General features: G+C 46.4%; 2 protein-coding genes across 2 annotated transcripts; one reads left to right on the forward strand and one right to left on the reverse strand.

Annotated features, from left to right (window-relative positions):
- Nucleotides 1–1,041: 1,041 nt before the first annotated feature.
- On the reverse strand, nt 1,042–13,748 carry LOC119378408 (uncharacterized). Its single transcript, XM_037647568.2, has 6 exons — nt 13,559–13,748; nt 12,019–12,329; nt 10,283–10,438; nt 7,171–7,344; nt 3,105–3,465; nt 1,042–1,142 (listed from the first exon to the last, which is right to left on the reverse strand). Exons 2-6 carry the CDS (start codon nt 12,295–12,297, stop codon nt 1,129–1,131), a joined length of 984 nt encoding a protein of 327 aa, XP_037503496.1. The 5' UTR covers nt 12,298–12,329; nt 13,559–13,748; the 3' UTR covers nt 1,042–1,128.
- A 328-nt stretch (nt 13,749–14,076) lies between these two features.
- Nucleotides 14,077–23,780, forward strand: LOC119378409 (negative elongation factor D). Its single transcript, XM_037647569.2, has 5 exons — nt 14,077–14,453; nt 14,901–15,125; nt 17,214–17,408; nt 19,320–19,970; nt 21,963–23,780. The coding sequence occupies exons 1-5, from the start codon at nt 14,163–14,165 to the stop codon at nt 22,380–22,382; spliced, it is 1,782 nt and encodes a 593-aa protein (XP_037503497.1). The 5' UTR covers nt 14,077–14,162; the 3' UTR covers nt 22,383–23,780.
- Nucleotides 23,781–24,880: the final 1,100 nt, after the last annotated feature.

Below are 24,880 nucleotides of genomic sequence, written 5' to 3' on the forward strand. Positions count from 1 at the left end.
ATGACGCACATACTTTCCACACAGTCAATGTGGTGCACGTTGTGCAGCCATAGAAGCTGAATGCACCTATCGCTTATGTCGCTGGAGGCTGGAAGACCCCGAAAGCAGGCAGCCAGCGACAGCTACGACTAGTCAAGAATGCACCTGCAAGCGTACTTCGAAGAGAACACGCAATATACACACAGTATCGAACATTTATAGTAGTTTCCACCTCCTTTCTTATTTATATTGACATCCAGACCTCTGCTTTCCTCGGAACTAAAGCTCCTCACCCTGCTACGAGATCTTTCTGCACACCATGTATAACTGATAAGTCAGAATTCGAGATGAATTGGTCCACTTTGGCTGTGACAAGCACCTATGCGTAAAAGGGTGGAAGGAGTGGCTGAAGTCACTGAAGTCCTATTTCGAATCATATTCAAAACTGCTTGTGCAGCGAGCTCTTTCCAAGTGTAGCATTACAGCTACTCCTTTCATACTGGTGGTACATATAAGTGAACTATTGTAAGAGTGGAGATGCACTACCCTTGAAGTGCGCAGCCCTTTAGGGGCCCGGCTTGTTGTCAATACATAGATCTCGTGCAGCGTGATCGCACTCACAATCAAGTAGTCAACAGGCCTAAAACAAGGACAGCAATGCACAAAACCGGGTTAAAATAAACGAGCAAGGTCTAAAATAATATAATTAACAGAAATAACCAAGAAGCAATAACAATAATTAACTTAAAAGCGCTAAAAACGCTTCGGAAACATGTGGCTGACACCCGCACCACGCAAGAGAGAGAGCCACAGCCTCGCCAGGCACGCGATCGCTCCTCCCACCGGAGCTGCTCCAGCGCAGGTGTTACAAATTCCTGCGAGAGATCATTTATAGACAGAGACTAAAAATAGCGCAACGGGAATCGCTGTGTGCCCGTTCTACGCACTTTCTCCGGTTTCACAGTAGCCGAGCTGTTTATTGTTTTCCTTCTGCATTTTCCTGCATTCTTGGCTAGTCAATTAGAGTGCATTCCCGACTGGCAGGTGTGCACTAGACACAGACACCTTGTACAAATAGTCAATACATTTTATTGTAATACATGGTCAGTGTGCTGACGTGTCCGATGGGCAGGGCTACAGAGCAGATGGTTATGTCCTTCGCCCTGCATTAAGACAAAACACAAACAGAAATGTTTGCACTGTCTCGCTAAACACTGCATCCACAAAAGCAGTACATTTCAAAAACACACTTGTTTATCAGCACAAGCCATCAAGACAGCAGAACCCAACAGCCTCCCCACTGAAAAACTGGCACAGCGACTGCATCGTCAAGCAGTATCGTTCACCATCAGCCAGCGATTCAGACAAGCACACACCCGTTTTGCAGAATCCCTGTAGACGCCACTACTGACATGCTATCTTGCACCAAAGTGGCGATTTGGGCGAAATGAAAGAACCGACGGTTCCTTCTTTTCTTTTGTCTTTGTGTGTGTGCGCAGTTTTATGACGACTATATTTAACCTTGCCCAAGTGCAATGTAACTGCACAGGCCATAAATACAGGTGAAGAAGAACAACGCTGCGTAGGCAGCACACGCCATGAACATGTGACCACAACACTATGCAGATTCCATGTACTGCAGAAATCAATGTTATGCAGAGCATGTTGCAGCTAGGGGCTCAATCTTGTACACGTTCTGCGAAAGAACGAAATGTCACGGGAGAATGCGAGGGGGCAAATAGCCAATAGGAGAGCTAAGGGAATTCAGCAATGTTTTCAACGCATGAATAAACACAGAATTATAACTGAACATCAGTATTGCCAGACACTGTTTTTCAGATCTTGAAATTGAAAAGCGAGATGCCCAATTTATTTGTGTTAAAGCCTTCATTGGGCACTAGGTGGTGTCACAACTTCACGAGATTCGGTGGATGCTATTTTCACAAACTATCAGCTCGGAATTGGACTAAGCCAGGCACAAAACAAGCCGATTCGATTCTGCACCTCGAGCACTTTTGTTTCGATCCAGTCCAAGTCGCCCAGAAGCCATTCTATCAAATGGAACGGTGTCTCCATCTGTTCCCTGTCGTTCTTTGCCTAGCAGACAACAAAATGATTGACAGCACTGCCTTTTCCGGTTGGTATTCTCACGCTTGACCGTCAGATGAGCCTCGACCAATACCATGTGGTGTGATAGAACGTTCCATCACAGATTCATTTTGTTTAGACGAAAAACATGTCATGTTTAGTTTACAATACACAATAATTGATTCTTATTGAAGATTATCTACATTGGAAGAGCACATTCTACTCACATTTGCACTACACTACTATAACAATGATTGTCATCTGCCTTGAATGCTTTTCTTTAAAGGGGCACTAAAGGAAAACTAAGTTGGGTTAGATTGATTTCTTGACCTGTGTTGGAGCATATTGCTGTGTTCTGAGCGCAAATAAATTTTTTGTGTTGAAAACAGCCACCAGAAAGTCCCTGGTGCAGCTGCTCGTTTTCAATTGCCCGGAACGAATGGAAGACTTCACGTCACCACCTTGGCTGCCGATATCTATGAATCAACGGGCACCCGAGAGCTCCACAGCCATAATATGCAGTAATAACTGTGGCGTACTGCACGTTTATTGTAGAAATTTGTATTACATATTTAACTTTTCATCTATGAGCTACAGCAGTAATCGAGTAATTAAGACAGACGATACGATGTCATTTATCGAGGTACCCCCACGGCATGACAGAGGGCGCCACTCCTATTTCTCAGTTTCGCTATTTCCTTGCTTACAATGTTCTGTTCTGTCCAGTAATGGTGAATTAGTTATTACACAAGCCTGATATTCAATCTAACTCGACTCAATCTTTGCCTTAATATGCACCCAGTACTTCCAGGTCGCAATTTGCACGAGTCTTACAAAACGCGACATAGCCTTCTTGAAAGGAGAGTAGCAAGTGAAAGATTTTCAAGAAAAGAAACCCTAAAGAAGACTATGGTACTACTGTTTGGGGACAACATATGCTCCAAAGGGTGCCCATATTTAAAAGCGTGTAGCATTCTAAGGCATCATTATGAAAAAGCCCACTTCCCAAGCAAAGATGCGTTTCGGCCTCGGCTTACGTCTAATGGGGGCCCCAAAGTGAGTCCGGGGCCGCCGCCGCGATGCACCCCTGCTGGTGCCTTGAACTCCGTTGCCGTTCTGCTGTTGATACTGTTCCTGGAGCTGACGGCCACGGGCGCGCAGGAAGTGAAGTAGACTGACGAGCTCTGATCGCTTGGCAGCACGGTCGCGTAGCCGCGGTCCGAATAGAAACTCCGTCGACTGCTCGCCGTCTCCCGCACCGGTCGGACGAAGTCCATCGAGCAACCGCCGCTGGTCGGGTGCGACTCGTTTCAGCACGGAGCAGCGACGCTCCTCCGATAGGGACTCGAACGCCCGACCCAAGTGGGCCAGTGCCGCCCCTGTCCGCTCGGCAACAGCCTGGCAGAGAGAAAAAAAAACACAATCGGACAAGACTTTATGCCGTTGCCCTATAGAGACAATATTAAAGCCCGTCTGCAATGGATAGCTTTCACTGACACCAACGTGGCCACTATCTTGGTGTGCTGGATTGCCTAGAAAGCAAGAAGCGCGACAGCATGACAGCAATGTCTTGTGCAGAGAGAAAAATCTATAGAATGATGACCCTCAGCTAAAGAAACTGCACACTGTCGAGTGATGAATGTATGCCAATGCTGCGCATCGATGTTGCAAGGGCTGCAGTGCTTGGATACTAGCACAGTGAGAGGCTGCCACTAGTACATGACATGTAATCTGGCTATAGAAAGCAGCCCATGTACAGTATTTTCTCGCACATAACCCACCCCTGCATATAACCAGCACCCACACTTTTTAAGGAAATTTTTCAGTTTATTGCTGAGGGTTATATGCGAGAAAATACGGCGTATAGTGTGCTGGCCATTTCAGGTGGAAGACTCCATATCAGTCTCACGCAGTAACTACCTTTACTAATAACACCTTACAAACAACCAGTAACTTTTTCAAATAGCTTGTAACTGTGACTCTAGCATATTTTACTCAAATGTGTAACTGTCACACAGTTACCGTTTACACGGTAGTGGCAAGGTCACTCCGCTACGATTACCAAAGTGCCTACAGTTATGCCACAAGTTACATCTCATTGACAAAAGAGAATGCAAACACAGGTTAGCCTGACAGATTAAGTTGAATCAATTTATAACTTTAATCAAATGCCACAAAAATTCCATCGTTATAATTTAATTATTACAACTGGGTATCACGGGAAAAATTAAAAGGGGGCACGGCAGAACTTTGCCTACACTTCTGGCTGCAGATTGTGTGACATGAATGTACGGTACACTTGTTAAATGAAAACTGAAGGGGCCAGGAAAACGCGTTCCGAGTTGAACAGGGGTGCAGAAATCAAGTACGAAACCAATCATATTAGAAGAAGTTCTATTTAAGCAGCATTCTGTTTAGAATGAAGACTATGCAATAATATGTTCAGGTGCGTTCTAAATGCATCTGAACAAAAGTTATGGAATGTTGAACGTTTGGGAGCGAAATCCCACCTTGACATTGACACACTCGCTAATGTTTAACATACTGTAACTTTTGGTCAAATGGGTTTGGAACATCCATTTTTGTTTTATTGCACACAGTTCTCATTCTAGATTATTTTGATACACTAATTTACTTTGCAGCTCTCTCAGTTTAGGAAAAGTCTGGCTCCCCCCAAAAGAAGTACATAAAATGCCCTACATTTTAAAACCTACATATTGAACTAGGAAAATAAGCGCAAATATTCTGCATGTTTTATCAAAATTGACAAAGAATTCTAAATAAAAATTTGGGGTAGCTATGCACCAGTGGTGCAAAGACTGAAGAAACACCGGAGCCGGTGGCGTTCCCCTCCTCCTCATCTTCACTTCCCTTTCCCACTCCTTGCTATACTACACATGGCTATGCTATGCTTCACGATCTCCCCTCACCCTCAAATCACTCCTCACCCTTGCTTCCCTTTCCCACCCCTTGCTTTACATGCCTATGTTATGCTTCATCTCCCCACCTTTCCCTCCCCCCTCACATAACGCCTCCCCCTTTCCCACCCCTTGCTATACTATACATGACTATGCTATGCTTCACCACCTCCCCTCCTCCTCACATGACTCCTCACCCTTGTTTCCCTTTCCCACCCCTTGCTATGCATGTCTATGTTATGCCTCATCATCTCCTTTCCTCACCCTCACTTCCCTTTCCCCCTTGCTATACTATACATAGCTATGCTATGCCTCATCTCCCCTCCTCCTCACATTACTCCATCTCATAGCACAACGCAGCATATGGCACAGAGACACAAGGAGATGCCTCCACAAGACACCTTCGCAGCTGTGAAAAAGCAATGCGAGGCCAGATGCAAGTGTGAGAAGCATTGCCAGGTAACGGCACAGTGACGTCGTAGCTAGGCACGGATTGTGCCAATGCTACCCGGAGTTTTGCCAAGCTTCAACATGCAGCTCCACTGCTCAAAATTAGCACAGCTTCAATGACTTAACGTCGCAACGACTAATGAAACAAGAGGGTTGGCAGCTACTACTTAGCTTAGGGTCTCTTTTACCAAGCACTATTTTAGCTGTGGTATAACAATGACAATGTGATGCCACCAAACAGTCTGTCAGCTCCGGCTGTAGCCATTCTCTTTCTACAGCGGAAATTTTCCAAGACTCGCAAGCCAGGATCAAAGTCTCTTCTCTTTGTCAGTGGGCGACCAAGAGTCTCTATACCCGGTGACAGCTTATCTTGACAGTGAAGCGAAGGCTATGGAGGCGGGGCTTCCGCACATTCGTGTTGCTCCACAAGTAGTACGGCAGCCTAAAGCTGATTTCGGTTTTGCTCGCTCGCATCGTCAACGCGTTTACAAAATTATATACACTAAAAATGTGAATGGGAGATACATTTCGATTGTTCAGTGAGAATTTTATTGCCATAGCACGAGCATATTTTTCTTGGAGAACTAAACAGCGTGTTTGCGGCCGCACACTGACCCACTACATCATGAACGCCATGTTTACTTTGGAAAACGGGCGTGCTGAAAAAGTGATGCTCTCTAAGAAATGGCAAGGAAAGGAAGGCATTTTTGCGAAGTGAACAATAACTGTGTTTCACTTATGACTTCCCACAACTGTCCGAGTCATCATAAATAAAGCAGCGTTTATTTCAGCAAGGCAAATGAGAAAAGTACGTGTGAACTTAAGTACTATTTTTTGGCGTGGTAGCAGGCACGCACTTCGGTTCTCTACCTTCCACAGTGCTGTCAAGAAAAGTTGTCACCGAGTATACGAGATCAGCCTCTTAGTACTACTATTGCCGGGGCGCCACATCCCTCAATTGAAACTCTGGATCTCTTGCTCTTCGCCGTCGCTTAGCTTCCACTTCCATTGCATGGTATTCCGGATCGGCACATAGTCATATGACCTGTTCTCAAGTAGCTTCCCATCGTTACCCTTGCCATGCTCACAGAAGAATGTCGAAATGCTCTGCGCCACTAGCGCGCACCTTTCGTAGAGCTTGGCAGACCCCTCGCCATCCCTCTAAGCGAAGCCTCACGTCACAGCTACGTCAATGGCTGCCTTCTCCTTGGCTTTGCCCACCTGTCGCCTGGCATGCGCTCTCCCCTCTCTCACCCTCACCGCTCTCCAAACACCTGTGTTTGGCACGTCCTCATTGGCTCTCCTCCTCCTTGGCTCCGCCCACACCACCAGCCCCTCCGCGGCTTTCTCCCTCTCCACTCCTTCACTTGCCTCTTGCCTATACTATGCTTTCTCCCTTTCCCCCTTAGCCTTGTTATGCTATGCCTCCTCTCTCTCTCTTCGCTTAGCCTCACCCAGCTGCTCAGAGTTTTTGCTTACGAACGAAATGGTTCAGTGTCGACCTTAAACAGCTCCGCTGTTGAAAGTATTAAAATGCACCGCCCCCTCAGAACTTCGGGTGGCCAGGATTAATCCAAAATCCTCACTACTGCGTCCCTCATAATCTTATTGGTGTTTGGCACGTAAAAACCCAGAAATTTTTAACTGCACAAATGGATAATCGGTCACTGAGCTTGCAAATTCAGAGCACAAATTGTTGGTACTGCGAGGGATTAGTACGGCATGCAAAGCCAACCTGTCGAGTCACGTGAGGACCCGAGCGATCGCAGCAGTCCAGCAGATCCACCAGGGCACCAACTGCGCCCATCACCGACGCCTGGGTGCAGCGGAACGATTCGTCCCGTCCCCGATCCAAGCCGATAGCCCGGAAGCGACTGTAGCCCTCAAATTCGGGGTTCAGACGAGGCACCTGGCACGGGCAAGCAGAAGCACACTCAAAACGTGCACACAGAAAATCTGCATGACAGGAACTGTATGAGCAACAAAATACAATTGAATGAAAGCCGTCACACAGTCAGACAAGAGAAACGAAATTTTTTCTGCGCTTCAGTAGAAAAAAAAAAAGAAAAACTTCCTAGTGTGTACTTTAGGCAATACTTACTGTGGCATTGCATTTATTGCTTTGTTGGTAGTGGCGGGGTACGTCAGAAGGTGCAAATTTGTACTTGTCAGTTACACTGAAACCTCGATATAATGAACACAGATATAACGAAATATCGGTTATAACGAAGTAAATGAAAAATAGTATTGCAATACATACAGTGCTAGTAATACACTCAAACCTCATTATAACAAAGTCACATCTGCCACGAAAATAACTTCGTTATATCCGAAAATTCGTTATAAACGTTTATTTTTAACACTGTAGCTATGACAAGACTATTCTTCATTGACTTCGTTATAACCGATAATTCATTATATACGTGTTCGTTAAATCGAGGTTTGAGCGTAATCGTTTATAACGAATTTTCGGATATAACGAAGTTCTTTTCATGTAAGATGTAACTTCGTTATAATGAGGTTTGAGTGTATTGCGTATTACTGTCTAGCGCGAAGTTTTGCCCCGTTTCCAGCAGGTACGTACTAGTAGGGTTTTTTGGCAAGTTACAGAAATACAGCACGGTATTGCCGTACCGCTCCTCCTGTCTCGCTTGATGTGCTTCTGCCACTCTTAATTCCAGTGAAGGCACCCGAACACCACAAATGCCTTTTTTTTAATTACTATGGGGATGTCACTTTTAAGGGCTTGTTTTTTGTTAGACACAATATTAATGAGAACTAACAGTCAACAATGCCAAGGAAAGTATAGGGGACGTTATTTGCAGTAATTAGGATAGAAATGTAAAGAAAGTAAAGCCCCTTCTTAATCTTAGTATGCTTTTCCATGACACTGGTGTACTCCGCACAGCACTGGTGTACTGCAATGAAAGTGACTCCAAAAGCATTCTGTATGTGACAGAACAAGGCCAGGGAATTTTAGAACTGCTGTCCTTTTTTTTTTCCTTTTGCAGTGCGGTTAGGGTACAGTGAACTAGTGATCAGGGTTACGGTCTGTGTGTCTGGATTGTATGATGCCAAAACTGCAGGTGACCAACACAATCGCCATTCCTTGCTAAAATGAGCACAAATGAGAAAAATTTGAGGCTGGTCGGGCAATGTGGCACAGCGTGGTGCAATTTCAACAGACTTCACGGCTTTGGCTCAGCTTGGCACACAAATAAGGAATCGTATGATATTGGTGCAAATGGCGCAGCTGTTGCAGCCCTGACAATGCCATCTAAAAGTTCAGCCTCTGACAAAAAAACAATTGAGCCCTCCAGTTATACTTTTTGCTACTACTTATACATAAATCAATCAACATTTTTCTACATCTACAGCAGTTGAAGGTACATAGGGTACATGCTAAACAAAGCTTGAACACTCTGCTTGACAGGACCTACACCCCTAAACCTGCGAATGCTAGTCATATACAGACAGTAGAGTATCAATAAATCAAAATATCTTAATGTAAATGCTTAAACAGAACAACAGCCTCTAGTTCGGTTTATGTTGTATGTAACTGCTTTGCACGCTCTATACATCCCTCTAAGTAAACGAAAGTATGGTTAAATCAAACATTTTTTCTGGTCCCTTCACGTTCAAGGTACTACTACATAGGTAGCCCAATTATTCGTATAGTGAACACTTTTTTAGCAGTAAATTTATTCAATGTTTGGGCTCGTTCATTATGCCAAATAAAATCTTTAGCAATTTTTTTTCTGCGGCTGCATCTTAGCTACAATAATCAAAACACATAATGGTTGTGTAAAAAATCACAAATGACAAAAAAAAAAAATAGTGCAAATTAAGGGAAAAGTATACCCTGAATGAGAGTCTGAGGAACGTGCACTCTGTCAACACTTCGGCTGTTTCAACTTCAAAGGCCCTAATCCTGGAACAGGTGACCCTTGGTGGAGTCGACCGGGATTGACAGTACAGTTCGCTTGAAGCTTTTCATGACGGTGCCATCAGAAACAACTTTTCACATTTCTAAACACACGGTATGTGGCATTTCATAGGTAGCACCCCGAGTTCAGCTTGCCAGAGCAGATGACCACTCGTGGAATCAAGTTAAGGGTGTGATCATTACGGGAGGAAAAAGAAACACTGATGGGAGTGTAGCGAGAGTGAGAGACGTCAAGGCGGCCGAAGTGGCCGTGCCGAAATCTCGCCACTTTATTCGAAGGCCCTAGTACCAGCAGAGCGGCAGCGGCTGCCGGCGTCCAGCCCCCAGGAGCGTGAGCACGTTCTACCCCTCGCGCCTCGAGCTCTGAGCATTAGCTGCGCGAGAGGCGCGGCGCGTAAGTGGTAAAATGGTGATGATGATCGTGAGCGGTGATGAAGATGCCGCTACAGGGAGAAGTGGGGTTCCATCCAGAGAGTTCACCCAATATATGAGTAATTACGGTACTACATGGGCAAAAATCAGTCAATACAACATATAGCAAAAATTCTCGCGCATTAATTCTTTCACTACCATTGACAAGTACAGTCGTCGTGAGATTTTGTACCAAAATGACCTGACTATACTCATCGTATTGCTATGCTGTGAAGCAATCTTCCAGTTACCTTTTTTTACGCAATTAGTCAAATAAAAGAGCCCCAATGCGTTGAAAGAATGGTAGTTTTATTCTCAAAAAAGAAAAAAAAACCTACAAAGTGAGCAAAAAAAAATCTGTAAATTTGGTACAATTTTTACGGTAACAAAAGGGTTAAATAAGTACATGTCACAGGATGTCTTTGCAATGAGGCATAACTGGTAGTGTAAAAAAAAAAAAAATGTGAACAAGAAGCTAACTAGCACATACCTTCAGGAAAGGCAAGTTTGGGTTTGGGTAGGCTGAACGAGCCTTGCGACAGCGTCCCGCTCGCCCCCGTGACTCCCAGCATCGGCGTACAAAGCGGCCTATGTAGGGTGCCACCGGACGGCTGGCCTCAAAATCTTCCTCCGTCCACTGGCTCTCCTGTGCGCAGCAGTAACAAGGAACAGCAAGTGTTTGCCTCACTTGTAACAATACAGCAAAGAACATCACACGAATGCGGGGGTAGCTGTTAAATGCCTTCATTCAAAAAACAGACATCATATGAATGGATAGTTGTGACAGCAGAACTAAGGGAGGCTTGGGGTGCATATTTTGCGACAAGAGCACGTTCAATTTAGCTGTTTTTACAAGAGAACAAAATGAAGATTACACACGGTGTTATCCAGATTTTTTTCTTTTTTGCCGATATTCCCAGATGTTCATGACACAGTTGAAATATTAGAAAGCAATTTCAAAAACTGAGGTTTCTGGTGTGCGGGTGAAAAAGAAATTTTCGGTAGGAAATCAGGCTTTAGAAGGTGGAGCGGATCTTTCCTCTTTTTATTTTATGCAACTACCATAATAATAAATGTTGGGGTTTTACATCCCAAAACCACGATATCATTATGAGGGACGCCGTAGTGGAAGGCTCTGGACATTTTGACCACCTGGTGTTCTTTACTGTCCTTAGACCTAAATCTAGGCACACGGGCCTCAAGCATGTCGCCTCCATCGAAATGCGGCCGTCAAGGCTGGGATTCAATCCTGCGACCTTTGGCTCAGCAGTCAAGCACTATTTCCACCAGACCACTGCCGCGGGTGGAACGCAATTACACTGGTGCCGTTGCATAGAGGAGGGATAAGACCTTCGGATTGAGCATTTTGCATTTCCGCCACACAATTACAATAGTCATCTGGCTTGCTCGCGTTTCCTTTCTTGAAAATCCGGCCCTCGCCACATCCCCATCAACATAGGCGTGCGCAGGGTGGGGGTGGGGGGGCGAAGGTTCATCTGAATGCCCCCCCCCCACTACTAAGTTAATGTACTAGGCAGATTTTGCGCCCCCCCCCCCTCAAAGGTGACTAGGGGGGAGGCGGCCACCCCCCTTGTTCCTCACCCCTCTCGCTCTGCTGTCGGGCTGCTCTCAAGGTGGTTCTGGCTGCATACGCCAGGAATGCTTTTCTTTTACCTGAGGGGACGTGCTCGTGACGGTCAAGTAAATGCTTAACAGGCTCAACTCACACCAAAGCGCCCACATAGTTTCATTCTTCATCGCACTCGTCCCCTGTCCTCCCCCCCCCCCTGCGGTGGGGAGCTAGTTTATGATTTTAGGTGGGCATTTTGAAGTGATGTTAAAATTTGTCGCAATTAACGATGCTAGCATTCATTAGGATATGTTAGAGAATTTACGATTCCATTTTGGGGTTACCAGACACAAAGCTACAAATTACAGTGGAAAAGTCCCAAACAAAAATTGCTGTCAGGGGTCCTTGAAGCTCGACACAGGAAAGTTTTTCAGAATCCATCTATCAATGCTTTGACTTCTCACTGCATCTCCCTCTCTCAAATCTTGTGCAGTCTGCACCCCCTATTCATCATGCCTGCACTCTGCACTTCATCAAGCATGCCCACAGTCTTGCTAGAAGTCTGAGAAACCGTGGTGGAAACCAACTGCTAAGCCACCATGACGGGTTACAGTAGAATAGGGAATGTGAAAGACCTCATACGTAACAAGACCAACCTGAGAGTCTTCGGAGACGTCGCCTCCACCTCCCTCATCGTCGTCCTCGGCAAAGAAGTCGTGCAGGAACTGCGACCCAAAGGAGGTTACAGAGGACGAGGCTGCTGCCCCGCCTCCGGCTGGTTGATGCTGCTGCTGCAACGCCTGGCTGTTTTCAAGGACGCGGTGCAGCAGCGGCCGCAGTGTCTCCATCTTCTGCGACAGCACGAGCAGCGACGACTCCAGAGCCTCCAGACGGGTCTCCGTTGACGGGGACGCAGTACGAGCTGGTGCTGCCATGGCGATTGTATTTCCCTGTCTCGAACCACGAACTACAAAAGAGGAAAGAACGTTTGTCGCATAAACGACACTGGAAGATGCATTAGATGGCAGAAGCAGCCATTGCTTTACATAAGGTTGACCCTAAGTTACAAGCCTAGAATGAGTAACTGTTTGCAGACACCTGGCACAGTGCCCGAAATTTACAGCGTAAACCAGACAATGACGGCACCACATAACAAGCACATGCTCTTGCTTTGATCATACAAAATTACCGATTAACATCATCAAACACAATATCTTTTTTTTCCTCCACACTGAGTCTATTTCAACCTCAGACACCAGTTATGACAGCACCGAAGTCCTCAAGTTACAAAAAGAGGAAGAAATGCACGCAATGGATACACTTATAAGCTTTTTTTTTTCTTTGTTGCGACGTAGACTTGCCCTGAAGGCATAATATTTGGTGTGTATCTGTATTAGATGTGCGCCGTCAGGCCGAACGCGCTGCGGCTGTCGCAGATTGTGCTACACTAGTATGCAAATTTTGTATCACCACAAGACAGCCAGCATGAAACTACTGAGACAAGTATAAACGTAGGACAGAATATCATTTGGTGGACTTGGCAGGGCATTAGCGCATTTGGCATTAAGTGGCGTAGCCAGAGCTTTTTTTTTTTGGGGGGGGGGGGGTTCAAGCCCCCCCCCCGCTCCCCCAGACAAGTTTCTGGTTACGCCCCTGATATACTACTATTTAAGCGTAAAGAAGTGCAAACGCAGAACGATGAAACAAACGCGTTACTAGACGCCGCGTAACTCCGCACAGAAGCAAACACAAAATTAACAGCGCCGAGTGTATTCACGAAGACAACACGAAGTTCACGCACGTAGTCAATCAAGACGTTCGCGTTAGTGAGGCATACAAATTTTGTGGCGGGAGCAAAGCTTTGTCCCGCATTTTTCTTTTAAAGACTGGCGAACGTTCAACAATATTTTTCCAATGCGAAAGTTCAAATACGGCACACGAGCAATGGACGAGTCACTGTCGACTGAGAAGTGTTAAGTTCTGTTGCACCCGGCTGAGGTCGCAAGAAAAAAAAAAAAAACTTCTAATGTGCTCGTGGCTGTCTTCCAGGGATTTTTGGCGGAGCTCGCTTTGCGAATTACAGGGCAATAAAATAATTTGCGAACCAAGTGGGAAAGCGTTCAGGTAGCTAGACAGGCCACATGCAAATTGACCAACGACGGTGTGGAACGTCGCGAAGGGTACGGGTTCACTTACCAACGGGAAAAGATGAGAGCTTGACAGCGAATGACGGCACGGAAGCGCACGCGCGAGCCTATTAATACAAGCAAACGAGTGAAATGGCCAGTGGCGAGTAAATCAGAAGCAATACACGAACCTTCTTCACGCTTAACCAAATTTATACAACGGCACGATTCGAGATGTAAAAACACAAACCAACTGTCAGCTGTAAAGTGGAAAGCGCGAAATTGCCCCTTACAATGTTGCCTAACGGGATCTGCACTAGCGTCAAATGGGTTAAATCTGTGTTTAACGCGCTAGCAAGTGAATTGAATGCGTTAATTAAAAGCACGTCGTGATCAAAATCCACGTGACGTTAATATAAGCCGCCACAAAAAAGATCCAAGCTGACGCCCAGGCCACAATTATCTCTCAGTTATCTGTCAAAATCTGCGCTTTTGCGTAAAGCTTAAAAAAAAAAAGACGTTATGACCGCCGTGTTTGAGACTGTAAACTCAGACAGTGCCAATCCGTGCCAATCCTATCCAAGTCAAGTTGCAGCTAGATGTTTGTTTTGGTTGCGAGGTTGATTAGTTTAGTCGCGTTGAAAGGTCGTTAGTGTATTCTATCCTACGAGAAGATGGAGGAATTCGACGAGGAAAGGACGTGGGAGGAAGGCGATGCCGATTCGCCTCTGGGCGAAGACCAGGAGGCCCTCGTGGAAGGGATTCAACAGGAGTGCATCGAGAAGTTCAGCAGTCTGGACTTCATCATGGAGCCCGGCATATTTGCCCAGCTGAAGCGCTACTTCCAGGCGGGCGGCAACCCGGAGCAAGTTGTGGACCTGCTGCTCGAGAACTACCAGGCGGTTGCCCAGACGGCGAACCTTCTGGCCGAATGGCTTATCATGGCAGGGATGAAGATCACCGAGGTAAGCATCTGCAGCTGTTGCGTTTGCTCGGAACGCTCTAAGAACCTCGTTCCGTTAACTGTGCATTTCCGCCGAAGTAATGACACCAACGCACAGAAGCAATTTCGATGACGGTTTAGCACTTATCGCTTGGATTACATGTTTCCATCTATTTGCCGCGTCTTCTGACTTTCTGTGTGTGCCATTGATCGTGTGTCATTGTTTGTCATTCCGCAATCACTTAAAGGGAAAAAAAAAACGGCATTTCTTGCACCATCAAAGTGCTCTTCATCGTGTCAGCACAACGCTAAACATTGTTGTCTCTTTCATTGCTTCATATTTGGCCGAAACTGGCTTCTCTTTAAGTTCTAGTTTCGACTTAGGTGCGTGTACTGCTATGTAGTCGCAGTGCAGTAAGGGCTGTTTCCACTTACACCACCGTGTCACTCATGACCCTTGGCGAGACAGGTTCAGGGCCTGGTGGAGGACCACCTGAAGCAGATGATCCTGAAGCACTTTGACCCCAAAAAGGCTGACTCCATCTTCAACGACGAGGGTGAGACGCCCGCCTGGCTGACGGAAATGATTGAGCACCCCACCTGGCGTTCACTCATTTACAAGCTGGCCGAGGAGTACCCCGACTGCCTCATGCTCAACTTCACCATCAAGCTCATCTCGGATGCTGGATTCCAGGTATGAGAAGGACGCCCTCGGAGTACAAAGTTCAGGTTCACAACGTTACCCAAATGGCTCTTAAGTGCATAGCACTTTAGGGACCCGGCTTGTCATTCATCCATTAGGGAGTTTTCGAACAGGGGCCCCAAAGAAATAGCGTCGAAGCCACTGTGCATGCGCGTGACCCCAACAGCGTTTGGGTTTTGTGTTGGGGACGCTATTTCTCGAATTTAGCAGGAGCCCCAAAGCCTGCCCCAAAAGCTTGCGTCAAGCAAACATGACGGCACCCACTGAAGCGATGGCTCTTCGCCCAGACTAGAGTGACCTAGAATAGGGGGAGTATCCAAAGCGCCGCAGACCCTATTCGAAAACTCTTAGCTCCTGCTTGACCCAAAGTGAGCACACACAAAGGGTGTTGGGGCCCCTATTCAAAAACTCCCTATTGTCTCATGTCGCATGGTCACGCAGTGGTCAATACAGGCCTAAACAAAGTAGCTTGCTGGGCTAGTTGGTTGTGCATACCTGAAATAAACAGCGCAAAAAACGGACGGCCACGGAAAGGAAATACACAGGACAAGCGCTGACTTCCAACTGAATTTTGATTGACAAGAAAGATCTTATAAGTGCTTGCGGGAAAGTTAAAACCAGAAAAAAGAACAGACCAAAAAAATGCAATGATAGAAACCAGGCAAAATACTAACAGTCCCAGCAGCCGGCTGCGCCCACCCCTGCATTCTAAAAAACCCCGCTCTCTGTCTGATAGCAAAACTGATGGCTTGCTAGTGCACGTCAGCACGTGTGGGTGCCTGCCGCAGTTTCAAGGGACCACTGTTGTGGATAGGAACAAGGATGAGCAAGCACGAGTAATCAGTGAGGCTGCGCAAGTGATGCGAGAAAAGAACGGTTGCGTTAGCAAGCCATCGGTTTTGCTATCTGACAGAGAGCGGGGTTTTTTAGAATGCGGGGGTGGGCGCAGCCGGCTGCTGTGACTGTTAGTATTTTGCCTGGTTTCTATCATCGCATTTTTTTGGTCTGTCCTTTTTTCTGGTTTTAACTTTTCCGCAAGCACTTATAAGATCTTTCTTGTCAATAAAAATTCAGTTGGAAGTCGCCGCTTGTCCTGTATGTTTCCTTTCCGTGGCCGTCCATTTTTTGCACTGTTTATTTCAGACAGGCCTAAAACAAGGCTAACAATGCTCAAAACCAGTGCGAAATAAATTAACACGGTCTAAACTAATATAAACTACAGAAATAAACAAGAATAATCAAGAAATGCTTCTGAAGTATCTGGCTCAAACCTGCGCTGTGCAAGAGAGGGCACCACCACCTCAGCAAGGGCGCGATTTCCGAGGGAATCGCTGGGTTGCCCGTGCTATGCTTTTCCTCAGGTGTCACGGTAGTGAAGCTGCATTAAGTGCAGGATTTAGAACTACACCAAGACCTACACAAGAACGATGTTAGCGTGGTGTTTAGAACTATGCCAGGGCCTGCACAAGAACATCATTAACACATGCTTTAGAAGTGCACCAGGGCCTACACAAGAACGACATTAACGCGTGATTTTTCAACTGGTTCTCATTGTGCTCCCACTCAGTTTACAGGGATGTGCAGCCCTGTAGGGATTGGAGCCAAGTGAAGCCTGCCCAGCTCAAACATTCAGCTGCTCCTAGTGAAATCATACAAGCCACATGGCCAGGATATCCTTTCAGATGTCAGTCGTGACCACAACTGGCAGACCCCACGCGGCGCCAGTCCGATTACTTTTGGGTACCCCCTTGTACAAGTGAAAAACTCGAAACTGGGGATGCGTCACTTCTGAAATAACCCGACACACTGAGAGTGTTGTGAAGTAAGTGTTGAAGCTGTATCAGCTTGACCTGCTGAGTGTTCCTTGCAAGTACAGTTTGACCTCTAGGTAACAAACTATAATACAAAAAAAGATGCGAAGTTTCTGGTATCTGGAAACTGTGGCCGCACTGGGAGCCATGCTCTCATTTCATCAGCTTTCGATATTACACAACATGGTAATAATATATGCATACAACCCAGCATGTTTGTTTATTTGTGTTTTGATCTTTGCTGAGTGCCTCCACGATTTATGTGCAGGCAGAAATTACGTCCATCTCGACAGCCTCACAGCAGCTGGAGGTGTTCTCACGTGTGCTACGAGCTGCCACGGATAACTTCCTCGAAGGCGGCGAGGAGCGCATGAGCCAGAATCTGTCCGAGCTGACGCGCATGGTTTGCCACGGCGAGCACACCTACCTGTACAGCCAGTCCGTGCTGCACACCCTTGCACAGGTGGGCGTGGCTTCTCTGGCGTTGTCGCATGCAAGGAGCATTGGGGCTCCGTGCTCCCATTGATACATATCAAGCGATGCTGTGAAAGCTGGAAGAAACTTAAAGAACTTATTGAGCGCTTATGACCATTCAGGTGGAGCATGAGAAACAACTGGACGATGCGCTTACTCGCAACTGAAATTTTTTTTGTGAATGGGCTTCACATGTAAGAAGGCGACCACGAATGCATCAGCCATCCTTCTCTTGCGCTTTACACTAAGAAGTTAGCTTTTATGTTTTGTTTTTTCACAGATTTTTAAGATTAAACCATGGTTACCAGTCTCAGTCGCCCCTGATCTGCTCCACCTCATAGTCGTGTTGTTATATGTGAAACCCTTTAGAAACCTTTTTCAGTTGTGAGTAAGTGCCTTCTCCTGTCATTTCATGTGTGCTGTCTTTCGTTGTGCTTACTAAACTGTAAAGATGAATGCCTACAAACATATCCATTTACCCATTCTGCTGGAAAAAATTCCATCGATGCTCACATTCACAACCAAAATGTGGTGCACTGTATATGAGAACATATCTGGGTGAGTGTTATGTGATTTGATGTAACGTTAAGTGTCATACTTTTATGTAGCAGAGTTGTGTACTCATTAGTACTTGAAAAGTGTGACACAACTCAACCTTTTGCCACCAGATGGGCAGAGAGTTTTGTCGCCAGCAGCCACGGTGTACCACTTGCGCTTGCAGTCTACACATAGTTTGGTGCATACTGGAAGCATGAAGCTATATGAACAAATTGTTAGTTGATGTAGTCTAACATTCATGGGTTTTGGTATTTAAAACAGTTATTGTGGAGAAAGCATTGCAGATTTGAAAGAACTGTACTGCGAAACATGTATAATGGCTTTTCTATGACTGTGTTACTTGCATAACTAACATTGTGTTGCATTTTGCTAAAAATAACGTTTGTTGAGAAGGTTTCCGTCATCAATCCCCACACCTTCTATTGGATGTTGTCTGATACTGAAAGGGTGCAAGTGCTTTCAGATATGTTTCTGTAGAAAATATCGTAAGGCAGTCAAAATTAGGAACACAAAAGTCACTGAGGAAGTCACTCTTGTGTAAAAACAGTGGGTTGCTTGGCAGTACCGTTGCATTTTGTCAATTTAGAAGATGGTAGATACGTTGAATGGAATGCGGAAATAATTAGGAAATGGGAGACAAAGGCAAAAGCAAAGACAACTGGCTGCGCTTGGGCACTCAACCCATGTCTGCATGACACATGCAATAATTTACCCATTGAGTTATGGCAGCAGCTGCCCTCTATTGCTCTTTCATTGATATACTATACTTGTGTACGTGTACTAAGCTTAGCCTTAAGCGTGTTAGCCAGCACCACTCATGACAATGAATTGAGGTGCATCTGTCCTCATGATCCTTTCAACGACAGGCGTCATAAGTATGTGATTTTAGGAGCAGGTGACTGGCTGTTAAACTCTTCTATGCCTCCTTACTCCACAGATAAAGCCCTTTCTGTGCAGTTGAGTGAGAAGATTTAGGGGAACGAAAGCAATTGATTTCTCGTTAGTGACCATTAAGGATACCTCATGGAGAAAACATTTCATAAGCCACTGTTACAGTATCAGCCTAAAACCTGTCTCCGTGTTTACATGTAATTTCCAGATTAGTATGTCATGTGACAACTCAGGCAAACAAGGAAAGAAAAAGACTATATCTGTGAAGCCAACAGATAATGAAACAAATGAAAGCACAGGAGAAATTCACATGTACTTTATTTCTAAGTTTCTGTTGTGAGCTTTGTTGCAAGATATTGACCTCAAGGTTCCATTTATATACTTTCACGTCAAATCTCAATGTATTCTTTTCCTCTCCCTCCTTCTTTCCCACTTTGACACCCTGTTACAGGAGCCCCGTGGTGGTTCAAACGTCAAGCGGCTGGCGCAAGAGATCAGTCGGTACGCGCAGCGCACAGGGCACGACCCGACGCCCATCACGATGGCACTGAACGGCGCAGCGGCCTACCCGCGTGCCTGCCAGGCCCTGTCGGCGATGCTGTCGCGCGACGCGCTGAACCCAGCCGACGTGACAGTGCTGCACAAGATGTACCAGACGCCCGACCCGCCGCCCGTCGAGCTGCTGCGCGAGCCCCACTTCCTGGACCTGCTTCTGGACGCCCTGTTCCGGCCGGGTTCGCGGCTCAATCCCGAGCATCGGCCCAAGTACGTGTACCTGCTTGCGTACGCGGGCAGTGTGTACGAGACGCGTCGCAAGGGGGTGCGCAAGTCCCTGAACAGAGACGAGCTGCGTGCCACGCAGCAGGCAGTGGAGAAGGTGCACATGCTGTGCCAGGAGCGCCGTGGTTCATCGGAACTGGTGCCCGAGCTTGGGGCACTGTTCCAGGCGATGCGGTATCCTGTGGTGGCTCTTGGAGTGGTGCACTGGGTGGAACACACCGTGTCTGACCCTTCCTACTTCAAATTGAGCACTGAGCACACGCCGCTACACCTGGCGTTGCTCGACGAGGTGGTCGTCTGCCACACTACCCTGCACCAGAAGGTGAGGCCTCTTCACCCCAATGAGACGGGAGTTATGCATTATACACTCAAACCTCGTTATAACAAACACGGATATAGCGAATTATCAGTTATAAGGAAGTAAATGAAGAATAGACTTTTCATAGCTACAGTGTTACCAATAAATGTTTATAATGAATTTTCGGATATAACAAAGTTATTTTGGTGGCAGATGTGACTTTGTTATAATGAGGTTTGAGTGTAGTGCGTGTACTGCTTGATGTTGAGAAACAGTTTTGTTTTTGCATGAACAATTTTGTCCAGTTTGCCCAGCCGGAGTAAGCTTTGCTAGGCTGGAAGCCTGTTAGCAACGTGTAGAAACCATTAGAAACAAGTAATATGTAAAAAAAAGAGATGTTATCAACGTATAGCTTAACAAAATTTTGTTCCATTGTCCTTTACTTTTATGGCTGCACGGGAGTGATCGCTGTGTACGTGTTCCTTAAAGGGGTGGTGCCATCAAATTTCGAGGCTATAACAAGCCTGTTGTGGGTTTCCTCTGTATGCAAGAACATTTCACAGAAAGGGTCGGACACAGCAAACGTTTAGAATATATTTTAATTCACTTCTAAAGTGTACCTAAATGCCCATTCTCCCGATCGAAACCCATCACTAGCGCGCCAACACTGACGTAGATCTGTAGGATGGGCAACGAAAGTTGTAGTGACGTCACACCAAATCTGCTGTAGTAACGTGAGTGACCTCCGGACCTCCGCCACTTCCGCAACGTACGTACCGGCTGTAGTGAACTAGAATATATTCTAATTCACTACAGTACCGGCAAAGCATCGGTTGCTACATCACTCGCCGAGTTTCGATCGCTTCCTGGCTAAGTGCGTCACAGCCTTGCGTGGTCACGTGACCACGCCTCCTACACTTCTACGTCACTGCCCAACCTCGGCGCCCAGAAACCGAAACCGAAAGTTGTCCACATCAAAACGCGATATTAAATTATTTAGCGAGAATACATGAATCTTGGTGCGTGCATCATGCTTCCTGGAGCTATAGGAAACGCTTACAGCAAAGAACGCGCAAGCCACAAGTTTGGTGGCACCACCCCTTTAATGTACAAGTGACAGAAGTGGCCTTAGGCTTGCTTGAATTTTTGCCAGCAATTATGGAGTCCATGTATGCCTGTACTTCGATCGAAGCTGTCGCAGCATGACATAGTCATGAAGATTAGTATACTGTCTGATATGCCTTAAAGTACCACCACCTGCTACGCTACATCGTTAATTAATAGCCATCATCATTAAACGAGAACGATCAGGCAATACTAGTAGCATCACTTCTGAAGATTGAACAACAAGGCTTGATCCTCATTGATCAATCCATTATCAGAATATTGGTTTGACAGTATGTAGTTTTGATTGACCAAGCCAGCTGAAGTGGATGGCATGGTAAGTGGGATAACTGCCATCATCATTGGTTTTAACCTATCACTGGGTGAATGTTGCTGCACTGAGATGTAATGCAGTATATAGTATAGTGTGAAATCTTAATGTGATCACTTTGAGAATGTGAATTCCTGTGTAACTGCAGTATCTTGCTTTCTAGAGTCGGCAAAGACTGAATACATACATTCTTGTGTGCCAAGTCTGCCCACTCTGTGCTCACGTTGGCTCAAAGTATAGTTGTCACAGCTGGACACAAATTGCGCAGAGGTATGACTGCTGCCCATTTTATTTCAACAAGCCAACTTGACTTGCTTCCACCATGTTCATGTAATTTTCTTAACCAGCAAGGTTGCAGGCAGAAAACTGGAAACTGAACTCGCCTGCACTTGTTTTACATTCAAACACACCGATTTCACCTTGCTTCATTCTCTGCCCTAGGGCTCCACAGAAAGGCTGGCCTATGCATAGGTCTATGTACAGAAAAGGCCTGTTTACAGAGTTTCCGTGTTTAGTTTATCAAATTTGTCTGTAACCCATTGTTCCAACCCACTGGGTGACCACCCCTCTCACCCTCGCAGGTGCTGGACCTTCTGGTGCGGCTCTTCGAGTCCCCACCGCACGAGGAGCTCGACGTGCTGGTTCAGCTGGAGCGGCGCAAGATGCTCCTGGACCGAATGGTGCACCTGCTGAGTCGCGGGTGTGTCGTGCCGGTCGTCAGCTACGTCCGGGCCTGCTGGGAGCGGCAGGACACCGACGTGTCCCTCATTCGTTACTTCGTCACCGAGGTGCTAGACGTCATTGCACCCCCGTACACACCCGAGTTCGTCCAGCTGTTCCTTCCCTTGGCCGAAAGCGAGGAAATCACGGGTGGGCTGCGCGGTGCGGCCGCGACTGCAGAAAGCAGCGGCGCTTCGGGTGGTGGGGGTGGCAGTGGTGAGGGAGACGCAGTCTCCGAGTTTGTGGTGCACTGCAAGGCAAACTACATTGTCATGAGTTGAGCAGTGCTGTTTTTCCGTGCAGGTACCTCCCGTATAGACCCGTGTAAGAGCCGCATTCTTATTTCTTTTGCAACTTGACGAGGTTCAGTGCTTACACGGAACCTGGCCATTTGGGCAAGTATTTCAAACTGCGAGTGTGAAATCCACCATAATCCTTCGCAACTGCCCACCACAGCAATAGGAAAGGTAGCCTTTTCATTGTGAATCCAATCCTTCATGCATAATGCACAATTGGTTATTCGTCTTATCTATTGTTGCCATCGCTTCTTACGCTTGGTTCACCAGCACGTTCCTGAAATAAGTCATTGTTCATGCCATCTCAGACATTGAAGGCACTTACATGGGTGCAGCACCTACACGAGTCTATACGGTACTTCCCTTTCACGAGTAACGCGAGGGCTTTTTTGCAGTGTCTCGCTCCCTGAAACGTAGCACCCAACAGGTTGTTGGAATAACCATTGTACAAGTACAGCTCAGAAAACCTTCCTGCCCAAAGCAAGCAAGTGCGTTTAACTTGTCAAAACCATGTTTATCAAGCGAGTGTACGATCGGAAATTGTTTTCCACGCGCTCTCCTGCATCTTGGCGCTTGACACTACTGATGTTTTTGGCGAGTTTCGATGTAATGTTTAGGACAGTGTTGCTATGTCGGAGGGCCAACTTTGCACTTTTAAAACAGTGTGCGTTATATAGTTGGCAGCAGCAAGCTCTCTTCGGCGTTCCTTTCCCTTTTCTGTGATGACTGCAACGAGGCAAGCGTTGCAGTGTTGTAAAGAGACTTCCTCTGTTAAGAAATGGAGGCACCGTTTTTTTTTTAGTTCAGTTCTATTTTTACCACCTTTTGATGAGGCTTATGTACATGCCCTTCTTTCAGGTTTTTCAGCTGAGGTATCTGAAAGCCCTTGCTGGTGGAGTTGTCGATCCATCTGAGTGATCTCTTTTTTTACAGCAACACTGTGCAGAAAAGTTCCACTACAATTCTCGTGCGGTTGCATGGTTGGCATCAAATTCCAGCCGGAGAACAACCAACATGACTGCCTGCATTAGAAAATGCAGCGTAGCGTAAAACAGTAGTGGCATAGGCACGTGCACAGGGGGGTGGCCACCCCCTCAATCATCATCTAAGGGTATGAGCCAAGTCTGCCTCATACCTTTACTCAGTTAGACCTGTCCCATCGTTGATTAAAGTGCAGGGCCATGGCCATGCAAGTTTTTGATAGTAATGGCTGCCGAGGATTCCTGATGTTGCGTTCTAAGAACTGTTTACTTCCTGCCTTTACCTTCAGGAAGCCAGGGCCCAAAGGCAGGCCGTTGTTAGAAGCACGTCATCGCTTCATTTTCACTTTTGCATCCATTGCCAGGCTTGTTTAAAGGGACACTAAAGAGCAAAACGATTTTTCTCGTACAGTAAAAGCTCGTTAATTCGACTCTCGTTAATTCGGAAAATCGGTTAATTCGGACACGTCATCTGGTCCCTGTAAATGTACGCATCACTCTATGAGACTGGGCGCTCGTTATTTCGGACAGATTTGACCGCAAATCGGATAATTCGGCGACTTTCGGCCCGCTGGCGAGGCTCGAAAACGAAAAAAGAACAATTCGGAACAAAAGTGAAGCTCAAGCGCAGCATCGCCATGGACATCAATTATCGACTTGGCTTGGATTGAGGACTGGTTGAACGCCTTTTTTCGCGTGTGGGTTTTGTTGCTTGTTCCCGTTGGTGTGCTGCATCGTTGATCGCTGATTTATCGAGGAACGTTTCAGTACGGCTCCTTTAGCTTGATCGTTGCTGGTGCTTTTGTGCTGGCTTCTCGTGCGACCGCACTCTCCGCCGATGGCAACGCCGGCGAAGCGGCCCAAGTACGAGGCCAAGGACTTCACCACCAAAGTAGAAATTTTGCGTGCTCTGAATAACGGGCTCTCCCGACAAGAAGTGATGAAGAGTGATGAAAGGGGATCCTTCAATCGGCGGCAAGAAGCAAAGAACGAGTAACCGTACTTTTATCCCCAACGTGACGGGAACAGAGCGCTTGCCGCTTCTCGTTATCGGAAAGGTTCAAAAGCCACGCTGCTTTAAGAACGTCAACAATCTTCCCGTGGAATACCGTGCCAACCGGAAAGCGTGGATGACGGGTGAAACTTTTGCGGTACTGCAGACATCATGCGAGCTGCTGAGCACCTTGAAGGGCTCAGAAAAATTGTGTCCGCGCGAATTTCTGCTCGAAAACAGACAAGCATCCGCGATTACTTTGTTAAGTAAAGGTATGTTGAAAAAACTCGTGCATTTATTGTGTTTATTTCGACCATTCGATAATTCGGACATTCGGTTAATTCGGACATTTTTTCCGGTCCCTAGAAATCCGAATTAACGAGCTTTTACTGTATTAGTAACCTACTCTTTCACAATACCAAAAACACCACGCCTGCGGCAGGAAGACACTTAGTAAGCGAGAAATCGCGCAAAAAGAAAATGTGGGTGGCGACGCCACCTTGAAGTTT

Source organism: Rhipicephalus sanguineus, unplaced genomic scaffold (genome assembly GCF_013339695.2).
Source record: "Rhipicephalus sanguineus isolate Rsan-2018 unplaced genomic scaffold, BIME_Rsan_1.4 Seq8268, whole genome shotgun sequence".
NCBI classification, from domain to species: Eukaryota; Metazoa; Arthropoda; class Arachnida; order Ixodida; family Ixodidae; genus Rhipicephalus; species Rhipicephalus sanguineus.